The 20699-nt window shown below is 41.6% G+C and overlaps 1 protein-coding gene across 5 annotated transcripts in view; it reads right to left on the bottom strand.

The window, feature by feature from the left end:
* Positions 1-15626, bottom strand: part of ints8 (integrator complex subunit 8) — a 79164-nt gene extending 63538 nt beyond the window's left edge. For all 5 annotated transcript variants that reach the window (XR_007247330.2, XR_007247329.2, XM_048528848.2 and 2 more), the window contains exons 1-2: positions 15530-15626; positions 991-1138 (exon numbers count right to left, since the gene is read on the bottom strand). Coding sequence is in view for 3 of the 5 variants with exons in the window: in XM_048528848.2 (XP_048384805.1) it covers positions 991-1120 (130 nt within the window). In the remaining 2 variants the exon portion in view is untranslated. The remainder of the gene's footprint in view (positions 1-990; positions 1139-15529) is intronic.
* Positions 15627-20699: the final 5073 nt, after the last annotated feature.

Below are 20699 nucleotides of genomic sequence, written 5' to 3'. Positions count from 1 at the left end.
ATTTGCTCTTAAAGGTATACTGCATTACCAGCTGCATGAAAAATCTCTCAGTCCTTTTCACGTCCTCTCAAAACTGCTCAGTTATGCTGATTCTGCAAATGCAAGCAGCCTTGCAATACCTTGTCTGAAAGCCATTTTGTGTGCTTCACACTGGACAATATCATTGTACATCAGTCATGGATGGTACAATTCAAAACCCACCCTCAAACCTGGCTTCTGAATACAATCACAATCCAGCATACAATACCAGACCAGAATGCAGATTCAGAAATCCTGGCTGAAATTTATATTCTTCACTGTAGCATGCAAGGTGGCTTACAGAGCAAGTGCCCTAATCCTAATGGAAATCCAGCTTTGATCAATAGGCCTAGTAAAAAGTCTGTCATTTTCTAATTTGTATGGCTTAATATCACACAGATAATAATTTTTACGTAAAGATGCTGTGTTACTTGATAATGTCTATAGTGGGAGAATCTTAAGTATTTGAGCACTGAATTTCATTAAGCTGATGATTCGGACTCGTTGACTCAATACGAGCCCTGCATATTTCACTTAAGAAGCAACATATTGTAAACTCTGAACATAGTTCTAAGAGCCTACAGGCACCAATAGTAGTGATACTAACTTCAGTTTACAATTTCAATTATGATATGTGTAAATTTTAGAAGCATTGTAGGTTGAATGTTTTCTGCCAGGAAATCAACGGCTTGTAGGATTTCTTTTTTCCCAAAATCTCTGAAAACATTGAACTGAAAGATGACAGTTTGTCTTGCATGTTTTCATTTTTGTTATAAATTACTGCTAAGCAAGCTAAGATGTTGGACTTCCTGTTTTACTTATTAAAAAAGACACAATGACAGTCATATTATTAACAGCATGGCTGCTGTAAAAGGAATTTATGACTAATAAGAAACTGACAGCAATCACTTTTTTGAAAGTACGCGGTGAAAGCTGCCTAGCTGAATCTCTGAGGGACAAAGTTGAACAAACCTGGAAAAGACTTCTGCAAATGTTTTTCAAGCAGTCCTTCGTCTAATAAGAATTCAAACCAAATTGTCTGAGGTGGAGTGCAAGGTCGACTAGAGGTCACCGCCTCACGATCTGCTGCTTCTGCACTCATTCTGCTCCAGTGTTACTCCTGAAAATTAAAAGAAGATTAAAACTGAGGCAAAATGTAGAACTTCTCCCTACCATCAGGCCAATAAAAGTTGTTTCCCTTTTATGATTCTCCATCACTGAAAACTGTAGCAGTTAGTTAGTGTATAGGCTATTGAGTCTCCAAACCAGGTTCCCACACGCAGATTTCCTCCAGGGCTAGACCCTCCCAGATTTGAAACGAACCTCCAGATATTCATAGCTTATTTTGTAAAACTGCCAACTAGAGAGGAAAGTTTCTTTGAAGGTGGTTTATCTTTTGCTGGATATTGTTTTGTTTAAGGAGAGAATGAGGCTGACCTTTTTAAACCACGTTGCAGACAACTGATTCATCACTGCAAGTACTTGTTGCGCTTCATGAAGCTTGAAATTTAGGTCGAGATTGAGTTTTTGTTGAACGTGCTGAGCAGGTGAGCATGCAGCAGCATTTTAAAACATTAATTCTTGGGATGTGGATGTCACTGGCTAAGTCAGAATTTATTACCCACCCCTACTTGCCTGGATAAGATGGTTGGTGAACTGCTTTCTTGGATCACTAACAGTCTTTCAGATGCGGGGACGTCCAAAGTACTATTAGGAAGGGAAATCTATCACTTGGACTCAGTGCTGGTGAAGGAATGGTGATATAGTTCCAAGTTAGGAAGGTGCACAATGAGCAAGGAAACTTGCAGTGGCAATGCTCCATGCATCTACTGCCCTTCTCCTTCCACCTGGTACAGGTCACAATTTTAATAGGTGCACAGTCTGCTTCAGTGTCTGAGTTATGATGTTTGCTGAACATTGTGCAATCATCACAGATTATGCCCATTTTGGGCATTACGATGGAACTTCTGGATGGATAAAACAGCTGAAGATGTTTGGACCTCGCATATTATCTTGAGAAACTCCTGTAGTGATGTCCTGGGTCTGAGATGATTGACATCCAACAAACACAACAGTCTTCTTTTGTGCTAAGTTTTGCCCACTTTGCTAGGGTTACTTACTGCTATTCTTGGTCAAATGTAGCTTTGATGTCAAGGAATATCACTCTCACCTCACCTCTGCAGTTTAGCTGTTTTGTCCATGTTTGAAACAAGACCGTAATGAGGTCAGGAGCAGAACGATCATTGTGGAATTCAAACTGAATACCAGGTGAGAAGGTTATTACTTGTAAGTGCTACTTGACTGTATCGCCAATTGCTCTTCCAAAATTTTATTGACGATCAAAAGTAGATTGAAAGGGCAATATTAGTCTTGCCCTCATTTGTGTGTGCAGGACATACCTGGACAATTTTCCACATTGCTGGATAATTTCAACACTGGCATCTATACAGAAACAGCTCGGCTAGGGAAATAACTAGACTTGGGACCCAAGGCTTCAGCACTATTGCTGGAATGCTGTCAGACCAGATGGCCTTCGGTTGTCTCTCGCTATCGTGTGAGTAAATCATATTGGCTGAAAACTGGTGTGTATGATGCTGGGGACCTCAGAAGGAGGCCAAGATGGATCATTCAATTGGTGCTTCTGGCCGGAGATGGGTGTAAATACTTCAGTCTTGTCTTTTTTGTGATGAGCTGGGCTTCCCCAACATTGAAGATTGGGATACTTGTGGAGCTCCGACTTCCTGTTAGTTGTTTAATTGTTCACCACCATTCATGACTAGATATCACAGTACTGCAAGCCTTAGATGAGATCTGTTGATTGTAGGATCAACCACAAACAATTGCAGTTTAGCACATGGAGAATGGAGAGGTATTCGACTAATTATGGAGACCAGGAGAATGCCTAACTTTTGCATTTACCTGGGCCAGATGAGTCTGCAACTTCTTGAAGATAAAGAAAATATCAATGCAATGGCACCCTTCCTATCCCTGAGCATTACCCATTTGACCTTATTGGATGAGCTCGAAGAGAACTTACAGTGCAGCTGTGATATTCTTCATAATCAGTAATACAAATGCCCTGCCTCAGTTAAATCCCAGAATGTTAAGCTGCCAGTCTTGTCCCTCTCTCAATCAAGTCTCTGCAAAGCAGCTTTTATAACCGGCTACAATTATGTTACAGGTATTGGTCACCAAAGTTAAGAGTTAACTACTGGACACTGCTACAAGCAAAAACTCTGAAGAAAAATTAGCGATAAAAATGCATTAATCACAAATAAAAAAAACTCTGATCAATATGTAAAAGTGATCAATGGTGTGGAAATGGTAGGAAGCAGGAGACAGTTGGCAGCGTGTAAAGTGATAAAAACCAACTGGGTACTGTGGAATCAGTATGTCTATTTTATTCACCCTCCTTTACCTATTGGCCATCACAAATTGCTTCAATTCATAAAATATAAATAGAAAATGCTGGAAATACTTTGTAGGTCTGACAACATCTGTGGACAGAGAAACAGTTAACATTTCCGGTTAAAAACTCTTTATCAGATTTGCTGATTACCCGCAGCATTTTATGTTTGTTACAGATTTCCAATTCACTTTAATGCTCCATCTCATGACCTGATTTCAATCTGATGAAATAAGGTGGTATTGATCCAGTTGCCAAAGGGCAACTCATTAGGACAACAATGTGCATTTATTGCATTTATACAGCACTTGAACATATGATGCCTTCAAAACATGGCTTCATAAGTAGGAAAAAAAACCTAGCACTGGAAACAATTCTGCTAGTGTCATATTTCCTGCTCTCTAGAATGCAGCAATATGTAAAATTTGAGTAGACCAACATTACCAATCCAGGCCCAAGGCCAGCAATTAACTCACATCCAAAGTTTCTACATGATCTATCAAGCCAAATTTCAATCCGTGATCTGAAATGCCTTGTAATAACATCAACTGGGGTCACAATTTGAAGAGTTAAAAATACAATGCAGATCTGGATTAGTACATGATGTTGTACCTATTACTGACACTTGATTGAGAGAGGATCAAGAGTGGTAGCTTACCATTCCAGGATTTAGATGCTTCAGGTGTGATAGAGAGGGATGTGAGAGAGGCAAGGCATTTGCTTACTGATTATGAAGAATATTATTGCTTTACTGAGGGAGACCACTTTGAAGAGGTCATCCAGTTGAAGGTCATATGGGTAGAGCTCATGGATAGGAAGGGTGCCATCAGTTTTGCTGGGGTTGTACTACAGGCATCCCAACAGGATAGAGGGACAGGTATGCGATCAGATTATGGAAAAATGTAAAAACAGAGTTGTTGCGGTGCGTGATTTTAACTTCCTTTATAGTGACTAGGGCTCCCCTAGTGCTGCCGGGGCTTGGATTGCAGGGATTTGTTCAATGCATCCAGAAGAGTTCCTTTAAGCAATATGTAAACAGTCCAACTAGGTAAGGGACCATATTAGACCTTGTATTGGGTAATGAGCCCAGCCAGTTGACTGAGGTTTCAGTATGCTGGCAGTTCAGAAACAGACACTAAGTTTTAAGTTACTTATTGATAACGATAATAGTAGTTCTCAGATGAAAGGTGGAAGACGACTAACTACCACAATTTTAGGCAGGAAGTGGGGAATGTAGATTCAAGGCAGCTGTTTCAGGATAAATCCATGTCATGTGGGAATCTTTTAAAGGCTAGTTGACTTGGCTTCAGGACAAGCATGCTGCTGTGAAAGTGAAGGATAAAGATGGCAAGGTTCAGGAACCTTGGATAACAAGAGAAACTGTGAACTTCAATAAAAAGGAGGCATATGTAAGGTTTAGCAAACTGAAGACAGACAGAGCCCTTGAAGAATATAAAGAAATCAGGAGGGTGAAAAGGAACCATTAAGTGTCCTTGGCATACAGGATTAAGGAAAATCCCAAGATGCTTTATACACATGAGAAGCAAGAGGACAGCTAGGGTAGGTCCACTCAAGGACAAAGGAAGGAATTAATGTATGGAACCAGAAGAAATGGATGAGGCCCTAAACAAACACTTTGAATTGGTATTCACGAAGGAGGATATGGTGGATGGTGAGTCTTAAGAGGTATATGTTGACATTCTAGGGCATGTCAATATAAAAAAGATGTTGAGTGTTTTGAAAAGCATTAAGACAAGTCCAAGGACGTAATGAGATCTATCCCAAAATTCTGAGGGAGGAAACAGTGTGGCCTTGTACAAAATCTTTATATCCTCTTTCATCACTGGAGAGGTCCCAAAGGATAGGTGAATAGGCAATGTTGTTCCTTTGTTTAAGAAGGGCAATAGGGATAATCCAGTGAATTAGAGGCCAATGAGCCTTACATCAATGATACGGAAATTATTGGAGAGAATTTTTAAGAGATGGGGCTTACTCACATTTGGAAAAATATGGATGTATTAGAGATAAATGACACAGCTTTGTGTAGCGGAAGTCATGTCCCACGAACTTGATTGTGGTTTTTGAAAAAATGATAAAGGCGACTGATGACATCATGGCGGTGGATGTTGTCTGTTGTCTGCATGAACTTCAAGATCTTTGAAAAGGTTTCTTATGGCAGGCTGATACAAAAGATGAAATCACAAGGGATCCTCTGTGAGCTGTTTAGATGGATACAGAACTAGCTTGGTCACAGAAGACACAGGAGTGGTAGAAGGGTGTTTTTCTGACTGGACGTCAATGGCTAGTGGTGTTCTGCCGGGAATAACCCCTGCTGTTAGTGATATAAATAAATGGTTTGGAGAAGAATGTAGGTGACCTAATTGGTAAGTTTGCGGACGGCATAAAGATTGGAAGAGCGGTGGATGGTGAGGAGAATTGACCGAGGATACAGCAGAATATAGATAGGTTGGAGTCCTGAGCAAAGAAATGGCAGATGGAACTTAATCTGGACAAATGAGCTGGTGCATTTTAAAAAGGTCTAATGCAGGAGGGAAGAATACAGTAAATGGCACAACCCTTAGAAGTATTAAGACACAGAGGTATTGAAGTCCACAGTTCCCCAGAAGTGACAACACAAGTGGATAAAGTGGTCAAGGCAGCATATGGCATGCTTGCCTTCAGTGGTTTAAGTAGAATATAAAAATTGGCAAAAGATTGTAGGAACTGCCGATTCTGGAGAATCTGAGATAACACTGTGTGAAGCTGGATGAACACTGCAGGCCAAGGAGCAGGAAAGCTTGATGTTTCAGAAGAAGGGTCCCGACCCAAAATGTCAAGCTTTCCTGCTCCTCTGATGCTGCTTGGCCCACTGTGTTCATGCAGCTTCACATTGTGTTATCTCTAGAAAAACTGGCAAGTCATTTTGCATGTGTATAGAACTTTAGTTAGGGCATATCTGAAATACTGTGTTCAGTTCAAGTTGCCACACTACCAGACGGATGTGGCGTCTTTGAACTGAGTGGCTTGCTATTTCAGAGGCCATTTGAGAGTCGACTGCACTGCTGGGGCTCTTGAGGCACACGTAGCCAGAGCAGCTGAAGATGGCAGATTTCCTCCCCTGAAGCACATTAGTGAGGCAGATGGATTTTTACCAACACTGGACTCTGAATTCAAGTTTAAAAAAAAATTAATTCAAATCCCACCATCTGGCATGGAGGGATTTGAGATTGGATCCCCCAAACATTAGTGGTGATAGGAACTGCAGATGCTGGGGAATCCAAGATAACAAAGTGTGAAGCTGGATGAACGCAGCAGGGGGATGGGGGATGGGGTGAGGGTTCTGGAATAAATAGGGAGAGAGGGGGAGGTGGACCAAAGATGGAGAGAAAAGAAGATAGGTGGAGAGTATAAGTGGGGAGGTAGGGAGGGGATAGGTCAGTCCAGGGAAGACGGACAGGTCAAGGAGGCGGGATGAGGTAGTAGATAGGAAATGGAGGTGCGGCTTGAGGTGGGAGGAAGGGATGGGTGAGAGGAAGAACAGGTTAGGGAAGCAGAGGCAGGCTGGGCTGGTTTCGGGATGCAGTGGGGGGAGCGGACAAGCTCGGCTGGTTTTGTGATCCCAGATGTCCATGTTCTTCAAGGACCCCAACTTTCCCCCCACAGTGGTCGAGAACGCCCTTGACCGTGTCTCCTGCATTTCCTGCAACACATCCCTCACAACCCGCCCCAACCGCCCCAAGAGGATCCCCCTTGTTCTCACATACCACCCCACCAACCTCCAGGTACAACGCATCATCCTCCAACACCTCTGCCATCTACAATCCGACCCCACCACCCAAGACATTTTTCCATCCCCACCCTTGTCTGCCTTCCGGAGAGACCACCCTCTCCGTGACTCCCTTGTCCACTCCACACTGCCCTCCAACCCCACCACACCCGGCACCTTCCCCTGCAACTGCAGGATGTGCTACACTCGCCCCCACACCTCCTCCCTCACCCTCACCCCCATCCCAGGCCCCAAGATGACTTTCCACATCAAGCAGATGTTCACCTGCATATCCGCTAATGTGGTATACTGTATCCATTGTACCCGGTGTGGCTTCCTCTACATTGGGGAAACCAAGCGGAGACTTGGGGACCGCTTTGCAGAACACCTCCGCTCGGTGCGCAATAAACAACTGCACCTCCCAGTCGCAAGCCATTTTAACCCCCCGTCCCATTCCTCAGACGACATGTCCATCATGGGCCTCCTGCAGTGCCACAATGACGCCACCCGAAGGTTGCAGGAACAGTAACTTATATTCCACTTGGGAACCTGCAGCCCAATGGTATCAATGTGGACTTCACAAGCTTCAAAATCTCCCTTTCCGCCACTACATCCCAAAACCAGCCCAGCTCGTCCCTTCCCCCCACTGCATCCCAAAACCAGCCCAGCCTGTCTCCACTTCCCTAACCTGTTCTTCCTCTCACCCATCCCTTCCTCCCACCTCAAGCCGCACCTCCATTTCCTACCTACTACCTCATCCTGCCTCCTTGACTTGTCCGTCTTCCCTGGACTGACCTATCCCCTCCCCACCTATTTCCTTTTCTCTGCATCTTCGGTCCGCCTCCCCCTCTCTCCATATTTATTCTAAACCCTCTCCCCGCCCCCTCTCTGATGAAGGGTCTAGGTCGAAACGTCGGTTTTTGTGCTCCTGAGATGCTGCTTGGCCTGCTGTGTGCATCCAGCTTCACACTTTGTTATTTCCAAACATTAGTTGAGTTTCTGGATTAAGAGTCTAGCAATATTACAACTAGGCTATCACATCCCCTTAAAGTCTGAATCAATATTGTTCTCTGCAGAAGTGCCAAAAGTTGCATTAGCAGTGGTGCAATGGAGCTTCACTAGATACACTAAAACATTTCAAGTCTGAGAGGGCTGTCCTACGATGAAAGGCTGAGTAAATAGGATTGGACGTCTCTGAAGTTTAAAAGAATGAGAGGCGATCTCATGAAAACATGCAAGATTCTAAAGGGGCTTCAAAGGGTAGACATCAAGATGCCGTCCCTGGTTGGGGAATGAACAGAATGCATGGTTTCTCTCAGGAGAAGGAGCTGATCATCTTAACTAAGGTGAGGAGAACTGTTTTCACTCAAAACGTTGTGGATCTTTGGAATGTCTACCCCAGATGGTTGTCAATGCTCCAGTGCATTTAAAGCTGAAACAGAGGGAATCATAGGATGTGAGGACCAGGCTAGAAAGTGGAGGGGGAAGCTGAAAACCAGCCATAATCATAATGAATGGTGGAACAGACCTTACATGGGTTCTCCTGCTCCAAATTCTTATGTAGGAAATTAAAAATACTGCATGTCACAAAGTTTAATACCCATCCTTGAAAACATGAAAGAGGGCTTTAACTTGAACTGCTGTAATCCATTTAGTGAAAATAACTATTCATTGTCCTGGTTAAACTTACTGTTGTAGTCCTAAATTAACTTCTTTAAAAAAAAAACTGTTTTCTTAGCCTCAGCTGTTCGTTCATTTATCATATCTTCCTTTTCTCTTTACATTTTTAAGGTGCTTCCACTTTCTTATATCCATCTGAGTGATCTTCTCCATTTTTTCCCCAAACTCTCATAGATGTTCATCCATTTGTGGGTCATCTTTGCTGAGACAAAGCTGGTTGATTTTCAAGCTGCTACATTTAAGTAAATTTCCCAGTATTTCACCTGCACTGCTGCTTCATTTGTCTCGCAACCACAAACACAAATTCTAACCTGGATTTCTTTGTTTTATATTAGGTTAAATGAAATTTTCCTTTAACTCTTCCATTCTCACATACTTACTCATGTCTTTCTCATGTAATATTTTCCCTTTCCCTGTAATATATCTCTGGTGCTAGCTGACTTGCTGTTAAAACATTTGAGGTGGCTAACTAAAAACTGCCATAACATCAACTTATTTTACTTTTGCTAGTTTCTCAACTCTCCAAGTGCACAGCATCCAGTATTGCCACAAGAGATTCAATTTCAACATTTTTATCTCTCTTGTATTATTACATTTAGAAAAAGGGATATTTTATGATTACTGCAAGCGTCTGTTTTACTGTCAAAGTAACTTCGAAATACAGTCGCCATCTGAATGTAGGAAATTTAGAAGTCAATTTACAAAACGTGGGTTCCCCTAACTAGATATGATAACAATCAGATGATGTTATTTAATGCTGGTTGAGGAACAAATATTGTCCAAAAAAATAAAAATGGGAATATTCCCCTATTTTTCCTCAAAAGTTGCAACTGTTAGGCCCATTTCAGCAGATTAGACATAGCCTTAGTTTAACATCTCTTCCCCAAAAAAAAAAGGAACCTCCAGTAGTGCAGCACATTTCAACATTCCAGTATCAACTCTGATTTCTGTTTGGATGCCCCAGAGCGAGACTTGAACTCACAATCTCTGACTCCAAGTTGACAGTACTACCAATTGAGTAATTGCTGACACACATTTTCTTCTTCTCACAAAAGCTTTCAGTGTCTCTTTATCTTTGGTTCATGAGAGTCTCTTCGGGTTTCTGCTGCTGTCTCACTGTTTCTTGCAAGTGTTTCCATCCTGATTCGATTTGAATGTTGCCTGTCTTTCCTGGACTTCCTTTATTCTGGATTGAATCCCAGTAAATAACAAAGATAACACTGTTGTACTTACTGTTGCACTCATTTGGCTGCCAGTACCTTATTTCAGTTGCTGAAAGGGAGATATGATGAGCTTTGCATTTCCACTTGAAGACTGATTCATGTGGTTGCACTGGAACATTTACTATTCACTAAATACAGATCCCATGAAACAGTTTCATCTGACCTACAGAGTAATGCACTTACGTTTGGCAATTCTCCCAATTGTTTTGAATAGCTGGGGAGAATAGTACTGTTAAAATTTTGTACTGCAGCTATGACTTCATTTCCCCCTAGCAAATCCACTCAATCTCTGGCATTACCCCTCCCATACTCATATGTGCACAAAGAGTCAATGTTCATGTTGTGCAGCGAAGAAATGGGACTTGCTATCGAGGGTAAAGATATGTAATTGTGCTTGGCTGAATTTCTCCAACCAAAAACTTTGGTTTAGTTTCAACTGGAGTATAGTCTCAAATTCAAGGCAGTGCACTTTAGTCAGAATATGAAGGTCATTGAGAGGGTGTGGAGTTATACCCAAATTGATCCATGTGATTTCAGTTTTTTGAGTGGATTAGATGAGTTAGGGTTGATCTCCTTAAGGAAAAGAAGGTTGACGGGAGACTTGGCAGAGGTGTTCAAAGTTAGGAGCGGCTTAGGCGGAGTAGACAGAGAAAATTATGCCTAATGGCAAGTGAGTCAAGAAACTAGAAGATCTTGATTTAAGATGATTGACATTAGAACCAATGCAACATGGGAATAATTTTATTTTTACTGAGTGACTGGGATCTGGAAAGCAGTACCCGAGTGTGTGGTGCAGGCGATTACAATTCGGGCCTTTCAAAAAGAAAATGGATAGGCACTGTGTAAATTCATGCTGTTCCTATTCCACACCCTTACTGATATTGGTGCTATTAGCTACTTCAAAGACTCTGATTTTAGTACATATGTCCTCTCAGCTGATACATGAAGTTGTCTCAAACAGTGTTGATGCTACTTTAAGGGTCTATATGTCATCCAAGTTTCACAGTCACATAGAAAAGTCAGAACGATGACTGCCTTGTACACAAGGATCTTGGTATCAGCACAAATATCACAGTCAAGGCAACATTCAGCATTAGGTGTCTAAAGGCGATACTCACAGATTGGATGTGATGTTGAATCTCTGCAATGATGTCAGCCTTAGATTACAGGTAGCTTCCCAGGCAACAAAATGTTCCACATTTAAGAGGATTTCTCATCTGCTTCTCAAGGGAGGGATGAACTGGAACTGACCTGGGATGGGTTGATAAAGTTTTTGAATCTTCTTGGGGTTGTAGATGAGATCTACCCTTCAATACACAGCTACAAAGGCATTAAGCAAGACTTGAGGATTCTCTCCAGAGACTGCTGATATGACATTATCATCTGCATGCTGAAGTCCCAGAAGCAAGGTCAGTGTCATTTTCTTCTTGCGTTACAACCGATTGGTTTTGAAAGGTTTTCATCCATTCTGTAGACAATATCCACACCACTGCGAAGTTTATTCTTTACAAGATAAAATATAGTGGCATTGAAGATGGAGTTAAGAGTGGAGGGTAATGACACATCCCTCTTGACTTCAAAGGATTCTGTCACATTACCAGTGAGGATTGTAGTTGGCATCTTGTCATGAAGGAGCCAGAGAAAGTTGATGAATTTCACAGGACAGCTTGCTTTTTACAGGGTCTTTCATAGCAGTTCCCGATCGACTAGGCCGAAGCCTTGGTCAAATCAACGTAGGGTATGTACAGCGGTTGTGTTGTTCCTGGCATTTCTCTGAATTGCTGAGCAGTGAAAATCAACAAGGCTCCTTTGATATCTGCCAGATTTGGCCCATTCACTTCAGCTATCCATATTCATTTGTAAATTTCTTATTTCTTCACTGCATCTTATTTTTCCAGCTATTTTAGTGTCACCTGCAGATCTAGTTATAGTACCTTCTCTCTCTGCATATAAATTATTAATACAGACTGTAAATAATTGGGACACAAAGACCAAACCCTGTGACACTTCACTAGTTCCATCTTGCAAACCAGAAAAAGATCCATTTATCCTGATAATAAAATGTGAGCTGGATGAACACAGCAGGCCCAGCAGCATCTCAGGAGCACAAAAGCTGACGTTTCGGGCCTAGACCCTTCATCAGAGAGGGGGATGGGGTGAGGGTTCTGGAATAAATAGGGAGAGAGGGGGAGGCGGACCGAAGATGGAGAGAAAAGAAGATAGGTGGAGAGGAGAGTATAGGTGGGGAGGTAGGGAGGGGATAGGTCAGTCCAGGGAAGACGGACAGGTCAAGGAGGTGGGATGAGGTTAGTAGGTAGGAGATGGAGATGGCATTTATCCTGACTCAGTTTTCTGTAGGTTCGTCAATCCTTCATCCAAGCTAATAATTCCCCTCAATCCATGTTATCTTACCTCATGTATTAACCTTCTGACTTAGATCTGTACATGAAGTCCTATCAACTGCAAGGCTATGACCAGATATGGGTAAGTGGGATCAAAACAGGGTAGTTCATTTATTCTTTATTCGTAGGCAGAGATGGCTGAATGATTTCTTACCATGTCATACCTTTTCTGAGGTTTTTCTTTGATCACCATTGACCTGAAAATTAAATTGAGCAACCATATACTGTGACCAGACAGCAGGCCAAAGGTTGAGAATTGTGCAGATTTAATTCACTTTGTAATTCCCAAAACCCTGCACACCATCTACAGGGCACCAGTCAAAGCCTTGGCAAAATACTCTCCACTTCTCCTGAATGTGTGCACTTCCAATTATAATCAAGAAGCTTGACCCCATTGAGGGCAAAGTAGCCTGTTTGATTGGTACCCCACTCAACAGCTTCAACATTCACTCCTTCTACACTGGCAGCAGGCTGTATCATGTACATGATATACAGTAGTTAATCACCAGGGGTCCTCTGATAATGTTCCAAACCTGTGTCATCTACCACCTCAGAGCCAAGGGCAGAGGTACGTGAACAAACCAACAGCTGTAAGTTCCACCCCTAGACATATACCATCCTGATGTTATAGACTAGACCAGATCCCCTCAAAGTATATAATGGTAGCCTAGACCCTAACCTTTGCTTATTTTAAAGGTAAACGTAAGATGCTACGTTTCAGAAGCAATCCAATTGGTCAAACTACTCGATATTAAGCAAAACACAGTTTATTCATACACTACAGTTAAAATACAACCGAAAATACAGTAACATCTCATGAACACAGCCATGGCATAAGGCAAATTCAGAAAACATATTGTCTCACACGTAACTCCCGCAGCAGTGAGAGAACCTCCAACTTTTGGCTGTAACCGAGGGGGGAAAATGGCTTCTGCTTAGTTAAGACCCTAACAGCAACTGCTGAAAGCTAGAACTAAAAGTCATAGTTCTGTGGGAGCTTGATCACACCCATTCAGAAAGCTTCTGTTGTCCCAAGATTTTAAAAAAAGCCTCACAAACTGTTTACTCTGGTGACTCTGGTAGACTGCTCATCGCCTCTGCCTTGAAACCTCTCCTCAAAAAATACCTCTTAAAGCCAGAGTATTATCACACTAACTTGGAATTATAATCACTGTGCCTTCACTGTCAGTAGATCAAAATCCTAGAATTCCCAATCTAACATCATTGCTGGCGTACATACACCAGATGCAACAGTTCAAACAGGCAGCTTACCATCTTCTAGAGGTAATTATGGATGGGTGACAGCGCTGGACATGCCAATGGCATCCACATCCAACAAACTACTAACAAAAAGAACATGGTCAGAGTATAATTCCACATATTTACTGAATACAAAAAAAAGTCTAATGACATGAATCTACCACTGAAAATGGAAGTGCACATAGGGCACTTTTTGAACTGCAAGTATAACAATTCTCCTTTAACATGCTCCTTCAAACCTGCCGCTTTGGTAAAATTTTGATCACCTATCCTAATATTTCCTTTTACGACTCAATGTTAAATGCAGTTGGATAATTTTCCCATGAAGTGCCTTGGGACATTTTGTTATATTAAAAGTGCTACATAGATGCAATTTCTAGTTGCTGTAGAAGGCAGGAAACAAGGATTCAAAGAGGCAGTCAGACTTAGCAATGAGGTTCTCAGACTGGGGCTTGGGCAGAGTGTGGAAATAAGATGGGGAATGGGCAGCGTTGTCAGGAAAATAGATTTCAGGCTAGGGTGGAGTGAAAAAACAGGGAATGAGTCGGTTTAAGAATGCAGCCCAGAATGTCACAAGCAGCCTGTAACAGGAGCAGTAACAAGCCGAGTGTGCACAAAACAGGCAGAAATGTTAGCCAATAAAGCGATGAAGTAAGTCTAAAAGGCTCCTCTGAGTAAACAGTAAAATATTACTTCTTCTGATGGATGAATAGTCTGCTTTATTTGCATTGCAATTTCCAACATTTTTCAGAGATATAGTACAGCAGTCCACAATAGCACTGGGGGCCAGAAGAAAAACACTTGCTTCTCCACAGAAATGATTCCTAAATACTCTTAACTTCTTCAACAATGTCCAGCAATTCCTGCTGGATTGTTGCAGACTTGGCACAATGGAGTTAACACAGGAGTGGGCCAGGAAGCCAGTTATATTAGACTATTTCAAGAACGTCAAGAAAGAATAAATCCAAATGGATCACTCAGCAGGGACCTCAAGAATATCCCATCGTTTTTGTGACTTGTCCCTACTAAATGTTTCTCAGGCTCTGAGGAGACTGAAGATGAGTTAGTCGCTGCACAATTCCTGATCTTTCACCCGCTCTTGTAGCGAGAGTATTTATATGCATGGACCTGTTCATTTTCTAGTCAATGATGGCCTCGTTGTCAGCAGTAAGGAAATAAACAAACAATCAGCACAGAAAGGTTATTTTCAAAGAAACGTAAAAGCATTCTCCCAACTCTTCTGGCCAATTTTGCCTCCCCTCAGTCACGTTCCAATACACAAGCGGTTACACTTAAAGTACTTTCGTGAATGTAAAGTGCTCTTGAGACATTCGATGGTCATGAAAAGAACTACATACGTGCAAAATTGTTTTCTCTTCTCAATTTGACAAACATCTCATTAGTAAGGATAAACTTGCTTTTTCCATTATCCTGAAGATAACGGACAACGCCAGTATTCTCATTTTGAAAACAAACACATTCATTTGGAGAGTCTGAATAACTACAAACATTCCGTTAATTTACTGAAGTGTGGTTAAAACAACAAGCCAGACAGACATCTGCATCAAATCTCACAGACAGAGACAGTTATCCTCTGCGGCAGTGAAAAGAATGTGACTGGGCCTGCAAGGTGGCTCCAAATAAAGTTACCGAGAAAAACGTCACTCCACCAACAATTACAGATCCTTCCCTATCGCCGCAAAGACAGACAAGCCGAGTTTAATGAAACACCGAATAACTACGGTGTTTTTCTAAATGAATGACATTGACTTACTCTCAGGATGAGCCGGGTAACAACGCGCACACAGACCTTCCGAAGATCATTACCGGGTGACAACCGCTGCCGGGTAACGTAGGCCACCTTCCGGTCCTCCTACCCGCGCATAGAACTTTCCCCAGATCCTGCGCGAGTCGAGCGCCCCGTGCCGTTGGAAGCGCGCGCCGCGCTTTGTTTCATTGTTACTCTTTCTCCTGGTTTCCAACTGATGAAGCTTCTCCTCCCCTCTTCTTCATTAGTTGCGGCTATTTTTTTCTATATATCATTCTTAAAGGTAGATATTTTCTTTGATTTCGAGAGAAGATTCTGAATAATTTTTTTTTAAATGAAGAAAGTAGACAGAGTGGCCAAGACTTTGCATTCGTCACCGCACACCTTTCTATTTGCAAGGAACAGAATCTTCACTGCATGTTAGAAATTTCCACTGAATAGGTGCAAGACCGAGATTGGCAATTTCAAATTAAATTAAAGGTGATTTGTACAGGTTGGAGTAAGCTTTATATGGTCAGGAAGGGGAGATCCCATCCTCAGTGAGACAGCACAAGTGAATTTCTAGTTTGGAGAATTTAGAGGCAATGTGAAAATTCAGTGCAGAGGAGAAGAGGTGTTTTTGTTTTTTTCTGGGCTCATAGTTTGTAAGGATTTTGTTTTAAACAGGATAAGTTGAAGCCCAGGATCAGGGACCCAGCACGAAAGAGTGACACAAATAAACCATAAATTCATTGATTGGTGATAGCTACTAATTGACTATCTTTCGGTTACTTTCAGATTGAAGTAAATAGGGGAAACGTACAGCTATTAACTAAAAGACCAGTACAAAATTTTTAAAAATCAAGAACAAAGTAATTACAATAGAGATGCTAGGCCAGTCAATATGTTGTACCTGTATGAAATAGGAGGTGGTGAACCCTATTGTAGTTCTTCGTGACCCCATCTGTTACAGATGATCTGTTGCAGATGTTCTGTTGCTTGAGGAACTCCAACTCAGGGTAGATGATTAGTGATCTGAGTTCAAACACTGCAACTATCGACGAGCGGGAGAGTTACCTGGACGCTGTGTTTCAGGAGGCAGTCACAGCCCTTAGATTAACTATCTTAAATTCAGTCAGTGGTCAGGAACAGTAGGGTGTGGCTGTGAGTAAGTCAAGTAGAGGGATCCACGAGGTAGTGTTGAGGGAGACTCAGCCCTTGAGCTTGTCAAACAGGTTTGCGTATGGATGAGAGTTGGGCTGCAGGGAGGATGATCAAACTGACCATAGCCCTGTGATACGGGGAGCCATCAAGAGGGGGGAGAAAAGAGAAATGTACTGTTAATTGGGATAGTACAGTAGGGAATAGACTCTATTCTCTATGGCCAGGATCAAGAGTCCTGAACGTTGTGTTGCCTGACTGACACCCAAGTTCACGATATCTCTTCTGGGCTGCAGATGAACTTGGAGTGGGAGAGAAAAGATTCTGTTTTCATGGTCCATGATATAGGTAGAAAGGAGAAAGATATTCTGTTGAGTATGAGGGGCCAATTAAAAAGCAGAACCAAAAAGGTGCTAATGTCCGGATTACTATCTGAACCACCAGCTGATTGGCACAGGATCAACAAAATTAAAGAGATAATGTTTGGCTCAGAGATTGGTGTGGGAAAAATAGGTTCAAATTCATGAGACATTGGCAGCAGTACAGGGGAAGAAGAATCTGTTAAGATGGGATGGGCTTAACCTGAATCATGTTGAGACCTGGTGAATTGCATTAATAGAACTGTGGATAGGCTTTAAACTAAATATTGGGAATGTGCGTTCAGTTTCATGGAAGATTATGGTAAAAAAGTAAAAGGTGGGGAAGGCTCAGCAGAGGTTGAAGTTTTCAGAAGTAACAGGAGAGAGCGTGTGGAAAGGGTCAGAAATCTAACGTCATGCACGGCAGGTAACAGGACAACTATGAGAAGGGGACAGTCAATGCAGGACTGAAGGTATAGTATTTAAATGTATTTAGGATGCAAAACAAAGTAACTAAACTTGTAGCACAGATTGAATTTGGCAAGCATGATGTTTAGGTGGATATGGGCCAGAAGCAGGCAGGTGGGACTAGATTAGTTTGGGATTATGCTTGGCATGGACTTATTGTTGGAGCTTATTGTTTAAGAACTGCTAGCTTTTGTACCATCCATTAACCTGTTAGACTGAAAAAACACTATTTTATAATGTTAGCTCTTTTATCTATCAGCATGAGAACCAAAATAAATAAAGGCAGTTAACAAATCCAAAATCGTTATGTCACAAGGCCACAATCATAATGTAGGAACTTTCAGTTTGGATATAGTTATATCTGGTTGTCCATAAGATAAAACCAAAACTTCTGCTCAATCTGATAGACTTTCATGTATTAATTGAATTACTATATGATGCTACTATATGTCCATAAAAAGTTTAAAAGAAATTGGCGATAGTATTTCATTGATTATCAGTAATGGCAAGAAATAGGAACATTTTATTGTGTAGAAAAAAGACTTACAATTAAGTTTGCAACAGCGTTCGAACTACATTTTGTTTGAAACCTGTTACATACATTAATAATCAACACATATAAAGTGGTGCAAACTGTGGCACAGTCTGTGATGGTCAGTCATTGCTTAGAAATGGTGTAGCTATTTGCATTCCTTGGCATTTTTTCCAACTCACAATTTTCTCTACTGAACACATAAAAGTTCACCACCTGCCTTTCTTTGAAAGATGTAGGTTGAGAGCTCCTCACATTCTGCTACTAAACAGGATAGGAAAGGAGGGAGTTAAACGTACTTGTGATAATTTAAAGAATTTTTTGCTAAAAACATAATCTACAAGTAGAAATTATGCAAATTTAATAAAGCAGAGCTGAAACAAATTATAAGCACAATCTCATTTCAAATGAATAATTAATTATAATTAAGCAACTTTGAATTGAGAAAAGCAATCTGTGCACAAGTCTTTTTGGATTTTCGAAAATAGAAAATATGTTTTTGAAAACTGAGGAAAGATTAAATGTTGATGTTTAAGTTTACAGTTTAAATCATGGATTGTGAATTTCTTTCTGTTATATTGTAATTGTAGTCATTGTAAATTAAATTTATATTTCATGAGCTTTCAAAAATCATGTTGAACTGAAACTCATGTTTGTATATCTTGGAAACCTCTAAGTGTACTTTTCAAATGTTCATATTCAGCTCCATTGAAGATTTTCATAAATAAACAAACAAAACTTGTTCAAAGTGACAGATACAATAATTGTTGGGGCAACTCAGCAAGTCTGGCAGTGTCAGTAGAGAGAGAAAGAGTTACCGTTTTGTGTCTGGTATTTCTCCTTTCCAGTTTGGAGAACAGTACTTCTGGCCTTGAGAGATTGATGACTTTTCTCTCTCCACAGATGCTGCTATGTTTGTTCATCACTTCTGGTCTATTTCAGATTTCCGTGATCCGCAATAGGTTGCTTTTATTTGTTCAAAGTAAAACTGACTTGTGGACACTACAGTTGATAGGAATGTATTCTATATTTGAATATAAAACTTACATAGAAATCAAAGCTACTTTGCAGCATCTGTTCCCAGATTCCTGTAGTGCTTTTTGTCTAATCACTGGTCACTCCCGTCAAGAGCATGCCGTCTGGTTTGACTGTCTTTTCTGAAACTTGTTGTGACTTGTTTTGTTCCGTTTTTGCTGCTTATATTATGATTGATAGATTGTTTACTTTCTTGTAAGCTTGCTGTTACCTTGTGCTATTCCACACAGGGCGGAATGTAAGCTCTCTGCTTTGGTGGTGGTAGGTGGGTTCCCTGCCATTTTCCCATGTCCATCTCAACTCAGTCTCCGTTGAGACCGACCATGGATGAGCTTCTCAACCCACTACGAACTGAGGCCCTTAATTGGCCAATTGATCCCCCAGAAGGGCCTCATCCAGTTGTTGCTGGTATTGAATGCAGTGATGGTTGGTGTGGCGGCAGGGGCGGGGGTGAAGGTAACATGGCAAACAAACCTATATGGGGTTGCTCGCAGTCCCTGGGGGATGGGGTGTATTCCTTGTTTAAAGGACTCTACCTGATCAAGGCTCTCAACATTAGAATGCGGTGTGGGCTTTGGATAGTTACATCGGTAGCAGCTCTCTGGAGGACATTGCCCTTCCATACAGCTACCAAATTGCTGACTGGTGGGCTAGTAGGTGGAGCATCTGCTCCTAGGGTCCTCAATCCCGGCGATCTCCACCTGCTGTTCAATTAAGAGCCTGAGAGGCACTATGTACCATAGACTGTTCCTACCAGTGGTGACGCAGGGCTTTTGCTTTCCAACAGCTGGGTGAGACCCAGTTAACTCAATTAGATATCACCCAGAATGCCAACACCAAGTGGCTGTGTTCAGGCTAATGGAGTTCAGAGCATACTTTATCCAGGCAGTTGAGTGTGTGGTAAAGGTAAGAGAAGGAGATGAGAGAGAGGTGATGGACACGTTGAACAAAAGGAGAAAAAGAGGGAATGAGAGAGACAGAGTGCAGCAGAATGTGTTGTCAGCTCCTATTGTGCTCTGCCCTCTTCCCTTATTTCCACAAGCGATCCCACTTTTTATGCTCTGCTCCTACTCTTTGCCTGTTCCCCTGGTGCTTTCTCTGTACTGTTGCTGTCAGAGCTCTGTTTTATTTGGACTTTTGCTCTTTCCATGTTCCTGTAAAGGACCGGAACCTGTAAATAAGCACCTTACTGTACCTGTTTTCTCGAAACCATTCTTTACCTGAAGCCAAAACATATTGTGGGTGTTACATAGTTTGCTTAGTTTAGATGTCTGTTCCACATTTACTTAACAATGAGAAAGGAATCTTTCAGAAGTTTACCAACAAAAACTGTTGCAAAACATAACTGGGCTTTGTTTTTAAATGGGAACTGAGAAACTGTTGTTATTTAGGCTGACTGAATTGAGTGGGTGGAAGTAAGGAGTCGTTACAGAGCCACCAGCTGGTCACTGCCTCAAAATACACGAGGTTTTACAAAAGTACATTTGTAAAATAAAACTGAAATTGTTGGAGAAACTAAGCAGGTCTGGCAGCATTGCAGAGAGAAAGCAGAGTTAAGGGTTCGAATCCAGAGACACTGCTTCAGAAATGAGAAGGGTCACTGGACTCAAAATGTTAACCTTGTTTTCTGTCCACAAATGCT

This window comes from Stegostoma tigrinum, chromosome 5 (assembly GCF_030684315.1).
Source record: "Stegostoma tigrinum isolate sSteTig4 chromosome 5, sSteTig4.hap1, whole genome shotgun sequence".
Taxonomy (NCBI): Eukaryota; Metazoa; Chordata; class Chondrichthyes; order Orectolobiformes; family Stegostomatidae; genus Stegostoma; species Stegostoma tigrinum.
The sequence above is the reverse complement of the archived record's forward strand: the minus strand, read 5'-3'. Positions and strand labels throughout refer to the sequence as shown.